This window comes from Mya arenaria, chromosome 5 (assembly GCF_026914265.1).
Source record: "Mya arenaria isolate MELC-2E11 chromosome 5, ASM2691426v1".
Taxonomy (NCBI): Eukaryota; Metazoa; Mollusca; class Bivalvia; order Myida; family Myidae; genus Mya; species Mya arenaria.
The window spans coordinates 3,346,939-3,365,938 of NC_069126.1; the positions used below are offsets into that span (position 1 = coordinate 3,346,939).

The 19,000-nt window shown below is 35.6% G+C and overlaps 1 protein-coding gene across 2 annotated transcripts in view; it reads right to left on the reverse strand.

Moving 5' to 3' along the window:
- Positions 1-1,236: 1,236 nt before the first annotated feature.
- Positions 1,237-19,000, reverse strand: part of LOC128234444 (vitamin D3 receptor-like) — a 90,597-nt gene continuing 72,833 nt past the window's right edge. For both annotated transcript variants that reach the window (XM_052948690.1, XM_052948689.1), the window contains exons 4-5: positions 14,968-15,272; positions 1,237-3,664 (exon numbers count right to left, since the gene is read on the reverse strand). In XM_052948690.1, coding sequence (XP_052804650.1) covers positions 2,453-3,664; positions 14,968-15,272 — 1,517 coding nt within the window. In that variant the 3' untranslated portion in view covers positions 1,237-2,452. The remainder of the gene's footprint in view (positions 3,665-14,967; positions 15,273-19,000) is intronic.

The following is a 19,000-nucleotide window of genomic DNA, read 5'->3' on the forward strand; positions in this document are numbered from 1 at the left end:
TGATATTGAGTAAAATTGTACTCAGCATGTTGCAACAAGTGAACTGTGATTCAACTCTGGAAGAAGTCATCACACTAAGGCAAAATAAGTCTATAATTAAAAATTCACCGGACAATAACAAGGAATGCAAAATATTGAGACAAATAATAAACAAATGTTTTTCTACTGCACGTAAGTTTATGAAAACAGTTAATGGTATCAGATAAGATCAAAGAAAACATGGTGCTATAATGATCTCAAAAATATTAAATAATGAAAGGGTTACTCAAAGGACAATAAAACTAAAAGCATTCAAGCAGAAACTAATCAAAACAAAGTATATAACTGTTTACATTATAACTTAATTTCTGTTGTTACAACAAGAGAACTGAATATCAGTGGAGTTTAAAGTCAACATTTTCAAAATTAAAAAAATACTACCATTCAAATTAATAGTGGTTCTGTAATCAAGTTTAAAATGACTTTGGAGGAGTATTTCAATGATACAATGGTAACCATAGGGACAGGCCCAGCCATTCATTTAACACTGGGCCTGTTGAAAGTAATAAATGCTTCAAAATCTTTAAATAATCTGGAAAATGGAAACTCGATGTTATGCTCTCTTCTTCTTTTGACATTTAAGCTCTGTTTATCTGTAAATTAATGGAAACAGCATGTTACGCTTTCTTAACTTCTGCATCTTTTGACATTTAAGCTTTGTTTATCCGTGAATTGTTATGCAGAATTTCTCACAATTGCTAGACAGTTATCTAGAAATTCAATTTTAATAAAGGAACTTTTAATTTGTTTAAGACCTCTTCCTTCCTCTTCATAATAAGTAAAATTAGCAAACTCAAAGTAAACTCTTACATATTATTATTATTATTATTATTATTATTATTATTATTATTATTATTATTAATTAATTCAGTTGTATCTCATTAAATGCAGTGATACCATACTCACTTAAAATATGTGAAACTATATTTTGTCCAATAGAATGGCAGTACTCTTCAAATCTGCCAATATACAAGTTAAATTAATTTGGTCAATCTGTAGTTAGACTTTATTGATATCAATCAGGTGAATCGGTATATTTAAACTGGGGCTTGGCCAGTAGACAAAACATCACCCCCAAAACTTAAAGCTGATTAAATTAGTTACAGTAGTATGCATTTACCAAAAAAAACCAGTGTCACATGAAACCATTTATTTTGGTAAAAACATACACATGTATAACTTTAACCATTACTTATATTGATAATTAAATATTAATGGTATATTTGTTCACAAAATTATAGTGTTAATTAGAATATTTATATACTAATATTATCTCTGTATAAACCATTCGTATATGAATATATATATATATATATATTATTATGTAAGTATATTGCATTAATTTTTATACAAATACCAGACATTCAGTTAACAGTTGGCAAATTAAAACTTTTCATACATAATAAGTGTAATATCTCTAACAACAGAACAAGTATCTATAACTTACAAACACAAATATGGCACAAAAAAGGAGATATAAATATCGAAATATTTGTTCATAGGCATAGACACACATGGTATCGCACAACATCTGTCTGTGAAATAAATGGACAAAAGTTGTAGTTTACACACTTAACAGCAGTTTTTTAATTTCACATTTTGAGTAAACAATAATTTTAAACAATGTTCACACTTAGTAAGCTGCCTATCAAATACATATTAATTAACAAAATTAAAATATATTAAATCTTGAACATTTCAATCACACCTTTACATCAGTTTTGATAACATACATTTCACAAAATGATTACAATTTTATAAATAATGGTTAGCAAATAAGAACACTAATGCAACACCCAAGTGTCTGTTCTATTTTGTCTGATTTAGCCAGCTAGAAACCTTGCTTGACATGCAGCAACAGTATGAACAGGTAATGATCCAGATATCTAAGTTAATGAACCTTTATTACACATAATGCCCAGGAAAAAAACAAAAATATCCGACAATGGTGACACGCTGCTGTTTTTCTAAGTAAGAAAGGGGCATAACTCACATTTAAGCCAGAGTTATGGGCCTTACTTTACATGTGCGTATTGCCTCTGGTAACATGTATACCAAGTTTTTGTGAATATTTTAAATACTTTTTTGTCAGCAGTCTTATATAACTGGTTTCCAAGGATTTTCGCAAAAATTGGCTCGTCCAAGACAAAAAATAATAAAGTTGTCAAAACGCTCAATCTGTGAGAGTGCAGCTTGAACACCAGCACTATCACAATACCTGAATTGTATTTTTCCAGAATAAACCAGCTGTAAGTATGTACCATCCATTCCAAATGCATTATGACAAAAACATGATCTTAGTTTTTTTGAATAAATACAAAAAGAAAAAAAAAACAATGGTACTTTTTTATATCCAGAATCAATGAAGCAATACAGGTTGTTGCCATGGTTACTACTAAATCTGTTGCCATGGTTACTGTGGCAGGTCAAATATCTCAACCAGCAGAGGTTCGATGTCATCAACGTGCATTTTGAGCAGCATTTTCGTATGGACTTCATTCACGTTTCTGAGGTCGGTTAGTTTCATGATACATCTGGCAAACATGTTTTTTTCGTTGTTAAACCGTATGTCAATGTACTTTCTTAGAGATTCTGCATATATTTGCTGGTAATTGTCAACTTTTTCACGATTTTTGAGTCCCTGTCTGTCTGGAGAGAATAAGGACAACATGATCATGAACTTAAGCACTATTAGATCTCCATATATGGTACCCATGAGAGACTTGATAAACTTTGAGTATGTCAAGAACATAGATTTTGTTTCTGAATTTCCAAATTTGAGAATTTCTGAGGAAATGCTGGAGGGTTTAGAATCATTTTCATCTTTAACTTGCGAGTTTTCCTGTGGAGGGTCCCCATTTCCTGGTGAGCCTGTTGCAGCAGAGCCAGAATGGGCCATCTGAGACAGCTGTTCGAACGATGCACCATTCATGGCTGCTTTTCTCAATACCTCAATATTAAACCCAGCAGCTGCAGCCGCATTCCGCAGCCCCTCCAGCCCTGCGCTGTCTGTACTCTGGCTTGAGCCAGGGCTGGAATTCCCGCTGAGATATCTTTCTCGTGCAGCCGCCATGTCATGGCTACCGACACTGCCTTGGAATCTGTCTCTGGCAGCAGCCATCTCTGTGCCATCCACATTGCTTGAGGTACTCGTTTGTCTTGCCATTTGTCGCAATTTACTGAGGTCTGCTCCATTTTTAGCTGCTTCGCGTAAACTTTTAAGATCCAATCCTGAGGTTGGCAAGGGCAAGTCACAAATATTCGAAGTGGAAGGTGATCCAGCTGGTGAACCACTTGCTGGGTTCGGCTTAGTTATGCAATTCACAGTACTTAAATTCCAAGTCTCAGTTTTAGGATCAAAATTCACTGCAGATCTTAACATCATAATTTCCACAACTGATCCTTTCAACAAAGCGATTTGATCGTCTTTATCAATGTTTCTGAAGTGGTTCACCTGCTTAGCAACCTTAATGATTCTCCGTACGAAGCCGTCAGCAATGTTAAACACCTCTGTGGGATTGGTTGGCAGGGATTTGAGGCGTGTCTGGGTACTGGAGAGGAAAGCAGAACTCTCGTGGGCCTTGTTCATATCAGCAAGGACAATTCTGTCTGCCTCATCCATATCCTGAAACAGCATGAAAAAAGTTGGTTAGAAAGATATACTACTGTATACTTTTTATGTTTACAACGTTCTAATTGAATATCTAGTGACATTGTTGAGTAAAACAGTTCAGTTGTCCTACGCTGATGCTGCCTCTGCAGTTGATAATAACACTGGAGCTTACAAAATACCCCTATGGGTACTTCCATTTTGAACCCGCCACCTGGAAGATTTGGTTGAGGATCTGTTTGAAACGAGAAGGGAAATATCAGTGGCTTAAATCTGTATGTAGATCCAGTTTCTCTTATTTCAGTAGTATCCTTAAACACAGCAATGGTTAATTATCTATTAAGACTACTTCATTGCACTTGAGTCTCAGCAATGTACATAAAACGCAAATAAATGAGTTTTTAGGATGCCGCGCCAATTGTTATTATTTCTCCACTAAAGCTGTGTTTTTTCATAAAAATCTTCATCTTTTCCAAGCTTGGGCTTGTTAATATCTAATTATAGGAAAAGAAAGAAGCATTTAAAGAAAAGACAAAGCTTTCTTTTGTTAAAAATAGTACTTACAAGATTCTGATACTTGATACCAATCAAAGATAACTATTAAGAATTGCATTTAAGCAAATGGATTTTTAGTTAAAACTTCAGAAATCAATAGACTTTATCTTCGGTCAGCTTCTTACAAATTCACTTTAATCTCCTTATGATTATTAGATGTTAACATCTACCGACTTACTCAATTTTTAATTTCTTTTTTATTTGTTCAGCAAATTTGACTGAGTCTTGCATACCTGTAGAAAGGATGAAATGTCTTGAAAATGATATTTTGATTATAGAAACAAATTTTCAAATGTGGGCAGTAAATAAAAAAAATAAAAAAATAACGTTAAATTCTGCATTGATATAATTGACCGGATTCAAACAAAACGTGTTTTTGAAATTCAAATTATATATTCATAACATGAATATTAATTTCTTTGCAATTAAGTATGAGATATTTAATATATATAACAAAATTGATTGAATAATTTCAAAATCAAGATTAATTGCTGTTTTTCAACCCCCATATTTCTTGCTTTCATGTCTTATGTGCTATCTGTTACTAATTATAGACCTGTGCAAACAATAACATGGTATTAATTATTAGTGCCCTTAGTTATAAACCTAATGGTGTTACATACTGCAGACAAAATTTGTTGACCAAACAGATGGCACATTAGATTTTATTTGAACAAATAATTTTGTGCCAATTTCAAAAACTAATAGGTAAATTATTTGAATTGATATCCCTTACTAGATGAGGCAAATAAAATGAAACAGACATATGTTTGTAAAATATTCCAAGTAAAACATGCAATGCAGATGCAGAGTAATGAGATTTTATTACTAGGGATAATTGTAATACAAGTTTGTTTGCCATTGCTTGAAATAAAAGAAAATTGTACATAGTGTAGGATTTAGATTCAACCTAGTAGCCTGATTTTTGACCCAATGTTTTGAAGATTTCATTAAGGCAAACAAGGCAAACAAGCTGATTAAGTGTAATGAAGATTGGATCAGAAATATTTCAAAAATACAACCTCTAGAGTGTTCACAATGATTTTCTAGTGTACACAAGGATTTTCTAAGAGTTGACCTTGTGACATGAATTTTAACCCAAAGTGACCTAGTTTTAACTTCATCTAAGATTTCTTGAAGGCAAATACTGATTAAATTTCATGAAGATTGGAGCAGATATATTGCCACTGTTTGTTACCAAAATTTCTCAAGACTTGACCTACCAGTAATGACTTAGTTTTTGGCCCCATGTGACCCCCTTTTGAAGTCTACCAAGATTATATCAAGGGAAAATTCTGACCACAATTTGAAAAGTCTGACCAAACAATACTAATATTTTGTTCCCAGCATGATTGTTTCAAAGATTTGACCTAGTGAACTAATTTCTGATCTAATGTGATCCAGTTTCAACCTAGTCCATGATTTCATCCAGGAAAACATTCTGATTAAGTTTCATAAATATTGGACCAGTTATCTGCCAGTAGTATATTCCCAAGATTTTTTCTTAGTTATGACCAAGTGACCTAGTTTTTGTTCCCATGTGACCAAATTTTAAATTGTGGTGGAATTTTATGTATGGAATTTATGTTTTAAGTGTAACATTCTGTCCAAGTTAAAACATAATCTCACTAATCATTACCATGGCATGATTCCAGACAAAATATAATTGACCTAGTTACTTATGTTGCACATGTAACCCAGTTTTACATTTGTACAAGAGTCGATCAAGGGGAAACATTCTGATAAAGTTTGATAAGTAGTGGATCAAATATCATTTCAAACAGACCAATGGTTTCCAAATGTACAATCACGATATTTCTTTGTGAAAGGTGCTATTAGTTTCATATGTAATAAAACTGTGCTCAAAGCTCAAATGTCTTATAGATAATAAGGCTTTTAATTTCAAAAGCTGCGCTTTTCAAGTAAAAAAACAAAAGGTGTGCGTTTTGGGTCTAAAAATGCTATGCTTTTAGCACAATTTTAGCAAAAAAGAGAAACTTTCTTGGCAGGGGTGTTTAGGTATTGCAAGGTGTGCCCATTTAACTGAAAAAGTTATTGGCCTAAGCCCCACCAGTCATAATGGTTCAAGCCCCACCCATCATAATGGTTCAAGCCCCACCAGTCATTATAAATGGTTCAAGCCCCACCCGTCATAATGGTTAAAGCCCCAACAAGTCATAATGGATCAAACCCCACAAGACATAATGGTTCAAGCAACACAAGTCATAAAGCTTCAAGCCCCATCAGTCATTATGGTTCAAGCCCCATCAGTCATAATTTATGGTTCAAGCCCCATCAGTCATAATGGATCAAGCCCCACCAGTCATAATGGATCGAGCCCCACCAGTCATAATGGTTCAAGCCCCATCAGTCATAATGGATCAAGCCCCACCAGTCATAATGGGTCAAGCCCCACCAGTCATAATGGATCAAGCCCAACCAGTCATAATGGTTCAAGCCCCATCAGTCATAATGGTTCAAGCCCAACAAGTCATAATGGATCAAGACCCACAAGTCATAATGGATCAAGCCCCACCAGTCATAATGGGTCAAGCCCCAACAAGTCATAATGGTTCAAGCCCAACAAGTCATAATGGTTCAAGCCCCATCAGTCATAATGGATCAAGCCCCACCAGTCATAAAGGTTCAAGCCCCACCAGTCATAATGGTTCAAGCCCCATCAGTCATAATGGATCAAGCCCCACCAGTCATAATGGGTCAAGCCCCACCAGTCATAATGGGTCAAGCCCCACAAGTCATAATGGTTCAAGCCCTACAAGTCATAATGGATCAAGACCCTGCACAAGTCATAATGATCCAAGCCCCACCCATCATATTGGGTCAAGCCCCACAAGTCATAATGGTTCAAGCTCAACAAGTCATAAAGGTTCAAGCCCCACCAGTCATAATGGTTCAAGCCCCATCAGTCATAATGGATCAAAACCAACCAGACATAATGGTTCAAGCAACACCAGTCATAATGGTTCAAGCCCCACAAGTCATAAAGGTTCAAGCCCAATCAGTCGTAACAGTTCAAGCCCCATCAGTCATAATGGATCAAACTCCACCAGTCATAATGGTTAAAGCAACACCAGTCATAAAGGTTCAAGCCCCACATAACATGACAACAGAACTGTTTTTTACCTAGGTATTATTCTAGTGTGATTTATACATAAAATTCTGTTTTCACAAGTCAGCTTTGATATATTGCTGTATTTAAATTAAAGCTGTTTTAGTGTCTTTCGTGGCCTTTAAATCATCACAGCTTCATTTACTTCAACGTTGTCATCAGCGTGACCGCTTCAAAATTTAGTTCATGTTTACTTGGTCATGACATTTTGAAATTAATTAAGGAATGAATTGTGGGGTTGATGTCATTATCGGGGAATGAACGCAATTGGGTTGGTCAATGTGTGTGGAGTCCGAAGGACTCCACGCGTACACTAACCCAATTGCGTTCATATCCCCGATAATGACATCAACCCCGCAATTCATTCCTTATATTTACACCAATAGTTCATTATTTCATTCAAGAATTGTTAAAAACTATTTAATTTCATTTAAGAAAACTTTTCAGTAATCCGTTCTTACCCATTCTGTAAATAGAACGACCCGACTAACCGGAAACATTTTTTTCAAATGACGTCACAATAACGCGGGAAAAGATCAACCACTTGAAATCACTTTAAAACGTAAAATTCAAACACTTCTGGCACCAATATATTTAAAATATAATAAACTAACACTTCCTAAAATGTTGATCTATATTTTACGGGACCTGCTGACACAATACAACCAATAACATGATCAAAAGCTTTCATGTATATTGTTATGCAATGAATTACGATCCGAAGATGTTGCGTTCATCGATTGATGAACGCAATTGCCGAAAGGCAGTTCAATTAAGGAATGGAAGTTGAGGTGTAAATATAGATATTTTAATAGTGGTTAAAACTGAACCTTTTACTGCTAAACTATCTCTGTTCTTGCAGTAATTGCATTTCATTTCCTTCTTTAAGGGCTGTATTTTTTCATTTATTTTTTTATGACAAACAAATGAGCAGACAACATAGAACTAATAAGTTTGTGGCTGAGCTAGACATTTCCAAGGATAAATTGTATTTAGATTGAAGCATAAAATTATCTCCATTCAATTTGTGTTAATTATGGTTCTTATTTTATGACAATTATAAACATACAGACAACATGGAAATATTTGAAATTCTGTGGAAGACAATTCCAAAGTCTCTCATAAATCCATATAAAATATTAATGGATTTTTAAATATCTTAAAGGTACTTCAAAATTAAATATTTTGATCTAGTAAATCGTCACCATCATGAAACAATGAAATTTTGATAGATATTATATAACTTTTCAGGTGCCACCATGAATGATTGGCGTTGCAAATGTGTTTTAATTGTTTGGATTTTTACCTCGTTCTTTACATAGTTGTATATATATATATATTTAAATACTCTTTTTGTCATGTTTTGTGACATGAGTTATACGAAATAAACTTGGAAACTTGGAAGTGGTCCTTATTAAATAGTTGCTGCAAAACTGTGTTAAATGTTAAGGAGTTATAAATCATAAATTTATACAACTATATATCATCAAAACACACATTTTTATTACAAGTTGAGCTGCCAGATAATTTCACATTAATGGTTTTTATTTCATTTGTCATACATAATTTATATGCCACATTTTTTTATTTGGTAGTTAAAGTAGAATTCAAAGTCTGTAACACAAGGAGAGGAGACAGGCAAATTACAGCAATTAAAAGATGTGTGTTAATTTATTATCATGTCTTCAATAATAAGCATGAACATGTTGATAATGACATTTTCACATGATAAAACATAACGACGTTTAGGCAAACCAGTATTATTTTTTTTTAAAGTGACACTCATGTTTAAAATTAATACATACACATTTATAACAAACATAAATATTGGTGATAAACCTTTAACTACTAACTAAATAATGTATTTATGGAAAATATTAATGACCAATAACCTTGATTGTATCCGTGTATTTAATAGCTGAATAAGCGCACAAATATTAAATGACTGGTGGGTCCTAAAAGATTTATGAAACCTAAAAGTGATATATGGTAGAATAACCGGGTTTTCAGCACCTTTCATTCAAATTAATCACTCATTTATCATTCATAAGAACCATTGTTTTCGACATTTATTTATCCTTTTTGGTCAATGAAAACAATTGTTGTAAATCATATTTGGGTGTATGAGTGCATCTTTAGTCAATCATCTTCATAGCTCTGTAAGATTCAGTAGACTCACAAAAAAACCCATTTAAATATGTATATTTTGATTGACGTCATTTGAATACAAACGTAAGCATAATAGTGTGGTTTTATGCATTATTTATTTCAAGTTCATTTTCCTTATTTTCATCTATAAATATCTCAAAGTTATCATGACATTCATAACATCAACCTTGAACTATAAATAGGGCTGAAGTATGAATGTGCAATTTTAATAAACCAGCTATAGCTGGTGGACGTTTATTTAATTTTGAGCAGACGACAATTTACCCAGCATGCAAAGGGTTAATGGAAAATGTTGTTTCTTATGTTTTATTACAAAGACCTTGAGAGGTATTGCCTGTTTCCCAAAGATTTCCAAGTAACTAAAAGATCTCAAATGCATCTTCTATGAGTGTATCATTAAAATGCTATTTAATACTTAAATTTCAAACTACTTGGCTGCTATGGGGCAGACATCACGAAACCTTCAGTACGATAATCCTGACTGGTAAATTTGGACTCGATCCAACTAAATTTCTGATTATGGTCTGTATGTCTGACCAACAGTTTTCACATCCAGATGTAAAAAATAATGAAGATTATAATGTATAACTTATCAATTATGAAACACAGCTTATATTAGTAATAAAAATAAATAAATAATAAAGCAAATTGCGTTTTAAACAATTATATTGTCAAATAAAAGCATTTGTTTACGAATCCAATAATGATTCTCAGGTAATGTAGATGTCGGAATGCGTACAGCATAAAATCAAATACCATGCAGCATTTGCCTCCCTTTGCAATACATTACATTAACAAATATTGTATATTACTGTATGTATATATATATAGCATGTTCATATTGAAACGCTAAAATGATAGACTTTTGTCATGAACATTGCAATGTTTTAAATGGAAGTTCCAAATGTTCCAAACAGTAATCTTATCCTTTGGAACTTGTTATTCAATATCAAAACCAGCACAGGTACAGTCCAAAAAATACACGCAACAAAATTACCCATCAGCAGTTTCATTACCGTATAATTAAGTGGTAGTGTTAAAAAAATGACTTAAAAATTCTTAAAAAATTATTACGGGGCAATTCTAAGACTTCCAAAGTGAAATGATGAACTTTGATAGTTTGTTAATGTGAGGACGAGACTGAACTGTCTAGTCGATAAACATAGCATTAGCAATTAAGCTGGTTTAATCATAATTTGTCAAATAAAGCTCTGTGAACTGTTATTTGTGTTCAAGTTTAACTGGTTAATATCTTAATACATTTTATTCCTTGTAAATTTAAAATAAACAACAAATGCTTTGAAAAGGCAAGTTTTCAAACAAAACTTGTCTGTGCAGCTGATTTTATGTCAGACTGACAAAGTATAGGAGTCTGTCTGAATTTTGGTGAACAAAGGACAATGAAGTTATGAGGCATACTTGTTGAATGCAAGGAATTTAGCTACTTTGATTATAATGGCTCAAAACAACAAATATTCAGAATGTTTATTGTATTTTGTTTTTCTGACTACCTTCACAGCTTACTGCAGTGGTTTGATTGTTTAAGGTATCTGCTATACAGACAGGCTTGATGCACAGATATGCATCTGATATACAGATAGGCATTTAATGTACAGATAGGCCTGTCATGTACAGATACCAAGTATCTGATGTACAGATAGGCTTATGATGTACAGATGGGCTTCTGATGTAAAGATAGGCATCTGATATACAGATAGGCATTTAATGTACAGATAGGCCTGCTGTACAGATACCAAGTATCTGATGTACAGATAGGCTTATGATGTACAGATAGGCTTCTGATGTAAAGATAGGTATCTGATGTACAGATAGGCTTGATGTACAGATAGGCATCTGATGTACAGATGGGCTTGATGTACAGATAGGCATCTGATGTACAGATAGGTATCTGATGTACAGATAGGCATCTGATGTACAGATGGGCTTGATGTACAGATAGGCATCTGATGTACAGATAGGCATCTGATGTACAGATAGGCATCTGATGTACAGATAGGCTTCTGATGTACAGATAGGCATCTGATGTACAGATAGGCATCTGATGTACAGATAGGCTTGATGTACAGATAGGCATCTGATGTACAGATAGGCATCTGATGTACAGATAGGCATCTGATGTACAGACAGGCTTGATGTACAGATAGTACAGATAGGCATCTGATGTACAGATAGGCATCTGATATACAGATAGGTATCTGGTGTACAGATAGGCATCTGATGTACAGATGGGCTTGATGTACAGATAGGCATCTGATGTACAGATAGGCATCTGATGTACAGACAGGCTTCTGATGTACAGACAGGCTTGATGTACAGATAGGCATCTGATGTACAGATAGGCATCTGATGTACAGATAGGCTTGATGTACAGATAGGCATCTGATGTACAGATAGGCATCTGATGTACAGATAGGCATCTGATGTACAGATAGGCTTCTGATGTACAGATAGGCATCTGATGTACAGATAGGCATCTGATGTACAGATAGGCATCTGATGTACAGATAGGCATCTGATGTACAGATAGGCTTCTGATGTACAGATAGGCATCTGATGTACAGATAGGCATCTGATGTACAGATAGGCTTGATGTACAGATAGGCATCTGATGTACAGATAGGCATCTGAGGTACAGATAGGCATCTGATGTACAGATAGGCATCTGATGTACAGATAGGCTTCTGATGTACAGATAGGCATCTGATGTACAGATAGGCTTGATGTACAGATAGGCATCTGATGTACAGATAGGCATCTGATGTACAGATAGGCTTCTGATGTACAGATAGGCATCTGATGTACAGATAGGCTTCTGATGTACAGATAGGCATCTGATGTACAGATAGGCATCTGATGTACAGATAGGCATCTGATGTACAGATAGGCTTCTGATGTACAGATAGGCATCTGATGTACAGATAGGCATCTGATGTACAGATAGGCTTGATGTACAGATAGGCATCTGATGTACAGATAGGCATCTGAGGTACAGATAGGCATCTGATGTACAGATAGGCATCTGATGTACAGATAGGCATCTGATGTACAGATAGGCATCTGATGTACAGATAGGCTTGATGTACAGATACCGGGTATCTGATGTACAGATAGGCATCTGATGTACAGATAGGCATCTGATGTACAGATAGGCATCTGATGTACAGATAGGCATCTGATGTACAGATAGGCATCTGATGTACAGATAGGCTTCTGATGTACAGATAGGCATCTGATGTACAGATAGGCTTGATGTACAGATAGGCATCTGATGTACAGATAGGCATCTGATGTACAGATAGGCATCTGATGTACAGATAGGCATCTGATGTACAGATAGGCTTGATGTACAGATAGGCATCTGATGTACAGATAGGCATCTGATGTACAGATAGGCTTGATGTACAGATAGGCATCTGATGTACAGATAGGCTTGATGTACAGATACCGGGTATCTGATGTACAGATAGGCATCTGATGTACAGATAGGCATCTGATGTACAGATAGGCTTGATGTACAGATAGGCATCTGATGTACAGATAGGCATCTGATGTACAGATAGGCATCTGATGTACAGATAGGCATCTGATGTACAGATAGGCTTCTGATGTACAGATAGGCATCTGATGTACAGATAGGCTTGATGTACAGATACCGGGTATCTGATGTACAGATAGGCATCTGATGTACAGATAGGCATCTGATGTACAGATAGGCTTCTGATGTACAGATAGGCATCTGATGTACAGATAGGCATCTGATGTACAGATAGGCATCTGATGTACAGATAGGCTTCTGATGTACAGATAGGCATCTGATGTACAGATAGGCTTGATGTACAGATAGGGTTCTGATGTACAGATAGGCTTGATGTACAGATACCGGGTATCTGATGTACAGATAGGCTTCTGATGTACAGATGGGCACCGTTCTGCATAATAGGGACTGTCTTTGTTTTCCTTCAAATTTTTTTTTTTTTCATTCTTGACTTAAAGCTGCACTCTCACACAGATATACCATTTTTTTTTATTTTTTTTATTTTTTGACTTGAAAAGAGCAAATTTTTGCATTAAATTCTGCAAACCAGTGATTTAAGATTGCTGACAAAAAATCAGATCATAGTTTTTCATATTTCCTTTCGAAAATTAATGTTTTATGGCTTAAACTGTTACGGTTTAAGAAAAATGCATAAAACATCAATTTTTGAACTTAAATATAAAAATCTGCGATCTGATTTTTTGTCAGCAGTCTCATATAAATGGTTTCCATGGAATTTCGCAAAAATTGGCTCTTTTGATGACATAAAATAAAAAAGTTGTCAAAACGTTAAATCTGTGAGAGTGCAGCTTTAAAGGCCTTTCAAGCCTGTTTGTGACCTGATTTTAAAAATCATTTTCCAGCTTTCCAACGATATCAGTAGTGAGGTCATCAGCAATCAATTGTATAAATCTTTGATAACTGTCCACATGTTATAATTTGGCTTGTGATATATTGAAACAATTTCATTGGTTAGAAGTAATATATGGATAAATATTGACCAATCAATATAGAGTTTGACCAAGCCAGAAACTTAAACTACTTTTATACAATTGGCTGCTGGCATCCACAATTCACATAAAAGAGTATCATATGCAGTAAAACTGCATTCATTTAAACGAGTGGTCGTTCCAGAACTGGCGATTGGTGGAGGCTTTAAGTCCCAACCATTTTACCTTCTTTTTCATATAAAACATAATGACAATGGATCAAAACCTAAATAAGACAAGGACTATAACATCAATTGTCACTCCCAAATACACAAATCATGAATATTGTGTTAAATCTTATGATTACCTCGAGGCCATAATTCACACATGTACCCCCTCTCCAAAAGCTTTTTCCAAAACAAAATAAACAAACAATTGCAGGTGGGTGTTAAAATTTTCCCAAGTTGTAAAATTTGCAATGACAGATGTTTGAAGGAAATTTGATAAGGTGTAAAAATCTGATTATTACAGTTAGTGCTTGACCGCTATGCTATTACTTGATGAGGGTTGAACACTTCTATGAGACAGACAAGATGTGCCAATTATCCATCCTTGATTTTATGACACTTAAAACTGAATAATGCCATAATATGACTGTCATATTTCTTTGTTGCTTCACAGTTTAGAAAATGTGTTTTTTTCTAAATTTGCTATTTATTCACATTTAGTATACGACAGCCTTTAGACATAAGAGTGATTTCCACCATGCAATACATAATTGGTGCCAAAGTGAACAACCAGTTAACAACCTGTATAATGATGACTTCATACTTTAAAATTACATTGTAAGACATTTCATAATGGGTTAAAATGGAAACTTGGTTCTTTCGAAACATAGAATCACTTGAGGTTTTAGCTCGGTCCTTCAGTGAACGCAGTTTTCTGTACCTTATATTATTTGTTTGGCAAGTACAAATACCTGTAATATATCTGGTAGACAGTCCTGCACATCACACCAGGACATGAATTTGTTGTACCGATCCTTTTTCTCCGGTTTCTTGCCCTTTGTGTCAGGCTCTGACCCACACAGGAGGTGGATTTCGCTGTCTGTGAGGTGTGGGTACTGGAGACGCAGCGAGTCCACTGTGTGTGGTGCCACATTCGGCCCGTAGGTCATCTTGACATCCTCGTCTGACACTGCATACGTGTCCGTAGGTAAGGTGCCATGGCGACGTAGCTTGTTGATCAGAATCTTCTGTTTCCTGAGCTTTTTTTGATCATCATCTGAAACAAATAATTGTAAAAGCTGTTGAAAGTGTCACAAAGTTATAAAACAGTTGATTATATCAAAATTGATTATTTGTATTTTTCTAAAATTGATTGAATTAGGAGTTTATCTGCAAGGCCACATATGGAAATCATATATTGTTATGGTTTAGTAGTAATTCATAGTCTTTGAAATATTAGTTTCAAACACCTGCTAGACTTGTTTTTACTGGACATACTGTATCTTCTATAATTAATTGAATGAAACTTGGTAAGCAGTTGTCCTACTTAGATCAAAGCATATAACATGAAGGTGTGAATTAGATTCTTTTGAGTTCTGGTTTGAAGGTTAAGACAATAGAAGGTTACATTAGGGGCTGGTATGAATGAATGTTTGATAGCTATTTTGTATGGTTGGTTAATAGTTATATGGGCATGCCCTAAAGAGAAATTGTATGTTGTAGTGTAAGTGGTAGTCAGTTCTTGCTAGGGGGTGGAAAAAAAGGTTAAGATACCTCTCACAATAAAGCTAGTTGATATATGAATGAAATATGGAAAATGTATTTGGTGTTACATATAAGTAAGTTATAGAATGGGGATGAGAACCCAGCCGGTGACAAAAGCAGTATTGCATTGTAACCTCCATAGGAGTATTCCCACAGTTAATTCATTTTTAATTAATAGTGTTTCAAAATTGGACCCATAATGCAATTGATTAAAAGTGAATCCAATTGAAATTATAATTTTAATTTACAATCAGTGAATAATCTTAAATGCATCTTTATCTGACTTTGGGGATGATTTAATTAGGAAATCAAAAGAATAAAAAACCTTCTAATATTAACATTTGCAAATGACTTACTGACTTCCAATTACAGCTATATGTGTGGCTTTCATCAACGTTGAATGCATTGTCAATGAGAAGGCATCAATTAACATAATGGTTCAACTATACAGGAATAAGGACTTTATCATCAGGAAATAAGGCATGATTTTTTCTTCTTGTTTTTAAAAGCATACCACAGTTTGATATTACCCAAGTAAGTTGACCAAACACAAGATAATGTTTCTTTGTACAGTTGAAGCCAATATCTCAGAAACTTATAATGTCATGGAGGGAAGTAAACAAAAAAAGAATAACAAGAAGTCTCAGCAGTCACAGACTGCCATATCCTCAGCAGAATTAGGAACAGTATGAACTTAGCATTACGACAAAGGATTAAAATAAAACAATGGACACTAACTAAACTAGAGATTGCTTTTTTGAAAAAGCGCATGTCTCCCCCATTATGTGGTCGTAGGTGAGAAATAATCAATGATGGATCCCAAAATCAATAGGGGCCATCAATTAGTCATGACTAACTGGCATACCAAGTATGAAGTTCCTGGGTGTAAACGTTCTTGAGTTATTGAGCAGAAACCGGTTCTTCACCTCAAGGTCAGTGACCTTGACCTTTGACCAACTGATTGCAAAATCAACTAGACATCATGACCAACCTCACTTCAAAGTTTGGTGAACCTAGATCAAAGCATTCTCCTGATATTGCACGGAAATATTTTTTTACATTAGAGGTCACAGCGACGTTGACCTTTGTCCTTGTGACCCCCCAAAATATAGGAGTTTTCTAAACCTCATGATCAACCTCCCTACCAAGTTTGGTGAACCTAGGTCAAACCATTCTCAAGATATTGAGCGGAAATGTTTTTTACATTGGGGGTCGCCGCGACCTTGACCTTTGACCTAGTGACCCCAAAAACAATAGGGATCTTCTACACCTCATGACCAACCTCCCTACCAAGTTTGGTGAACCTAGGTCAAACCGTTCTCAAGATTTTGAGCAGAAATGTTTTTTATATTGGGGGTCGCCGCGACCTTGACCTTTGACCTAGTGACCCCAAAAACAATAGGGATCCTCTACACCTCACGACCAACCTCCATACCAAGTTTGGTGAACCTAGGTCAAACCATTCTCAAGATATTGAGCGGAAATGTTTTTTACATTGGGGGTCGCCGCGACCTTGACCTTTGACCTAGTGACCCCAAAAACAATAGGGATCCTCTACACCTCACGACCAACCTCCCTACCAAGTTTGGTGAACCTAGGTCAAACCATTCTCAAGATATTGAGCGGAAATGTTTATTACATTGGGGGTCGCCGCGACCTTGACCTTTGACCTAGTGACCCCAAAAACAATAGGGATCCTCTACACCTCACGACCAACCTCCCTACCAAGTTTGGTGAACCTAGGTCAAACCATTCTCAAGATATTGAGCGGAAATGTTTTTTACATTGGGGGTCGCCGCGACCTTGACCTTTGACCTAGTGACCCCAAAAACAATAGGGATCTTCTACACCTCATGACCAACCTCCCTACCAAGTTTGGTGAACCTAGGTCAAACCATTGTCAAGATATTGAGCGGAAATGTTTTTTACATTGGGGTCGCCGCGACCTTGACCTTTGACCTAGTGACCCCAAAAACAATAGGGATCTTCTACACCTCATGACCAACCTCCCTACCAAGTTTGGTGAACCTAGGTCAAACCATTCTCAAGATATTGAGCGGAAATGTTTTTTACATTGGGGGTCGCCGCGACCTTGACCTTTGACCTAGTGACCCCAAAAACAATAGGGATCTTCTACACCTCATGACCAACCTCCCTACCAAGTTTGGTGATCCTAGGTCATGCGGTTTTCCAGTTATCGATCGGAAACGAAGTGTGACGTACGGACGGACTGACGGACTGACGGACTGACGGACTACCGGACTACCGGACTGACGGACAGGGCAAAAACAATATGTCTCCCCCAGAGAGGGGGAGACATAAAAAGTACTAAAGCAAGAGTTATGGTTCATGAGCACTGCACTTCTCCTCAAATGAGATATATCTGTATTCGAATTTTAAATACAGGCAAGAGGAGAGAAGTTAAAAATAAAGTATAAAAAAGGGCAATAACTCAATACCATACACAAAACAAGAGGGCCCTGAATCGCTCACCTGATCCAATAAAGATCATCAACAATAACATTCTGATCAAGTTCCATGAACATATGGTCATAAATGTGGCCTCTAAAGTGTTAAAATACTTCTCCTATTATTTGACCTGGTAACCTAGTTTTTGACCGCACCTGACCCAGTTTCAAATTGGCCTCGAGCTAATCAATATAAACATTTTGACTAAGTTTCATGGACATACAGTCATAAATGTGACCTCTAGAGTGCTAACAAGCTTTTCCCATGATTTGACTTAATGACCTAGATTTTGACCGCACATGGCCCAGATTTAAACTTGACTTAGAGATTATTAATATAATCATTCTGACCAACTTTCAAAAATAAACATTTATAAATGTGACCTCTAGAGTGTTAACAAGCTTTTCCAGATGGAAGTCACAATGACCAAGACACATTTTACTTCTTTAGAGTACAGGTTCAACGCCTTAGACATCAAAGAAAACAGTTAAATGAACCTGAGCCGTACCAATCGATACTCCTAAAACATGTGCCACACAAATGAAGCTGACATAGACACTCCTCCTACAGGAGAAAGGAGGCAGAATTCTGCCATATAATGAGGGAAAATCAAATGATACTTTCCAGCAGAATGATTAGAGAGTATTAGCTGCAGGAAAAATCAGGACAGATTCAAATGCTCCCTTAAATCAGAATCATAATAACTTGGCCTAATTTTAAAATAGGATCAGAACAGTACCAAACCTGTAAGGCTACAGACTTTTGGCATTT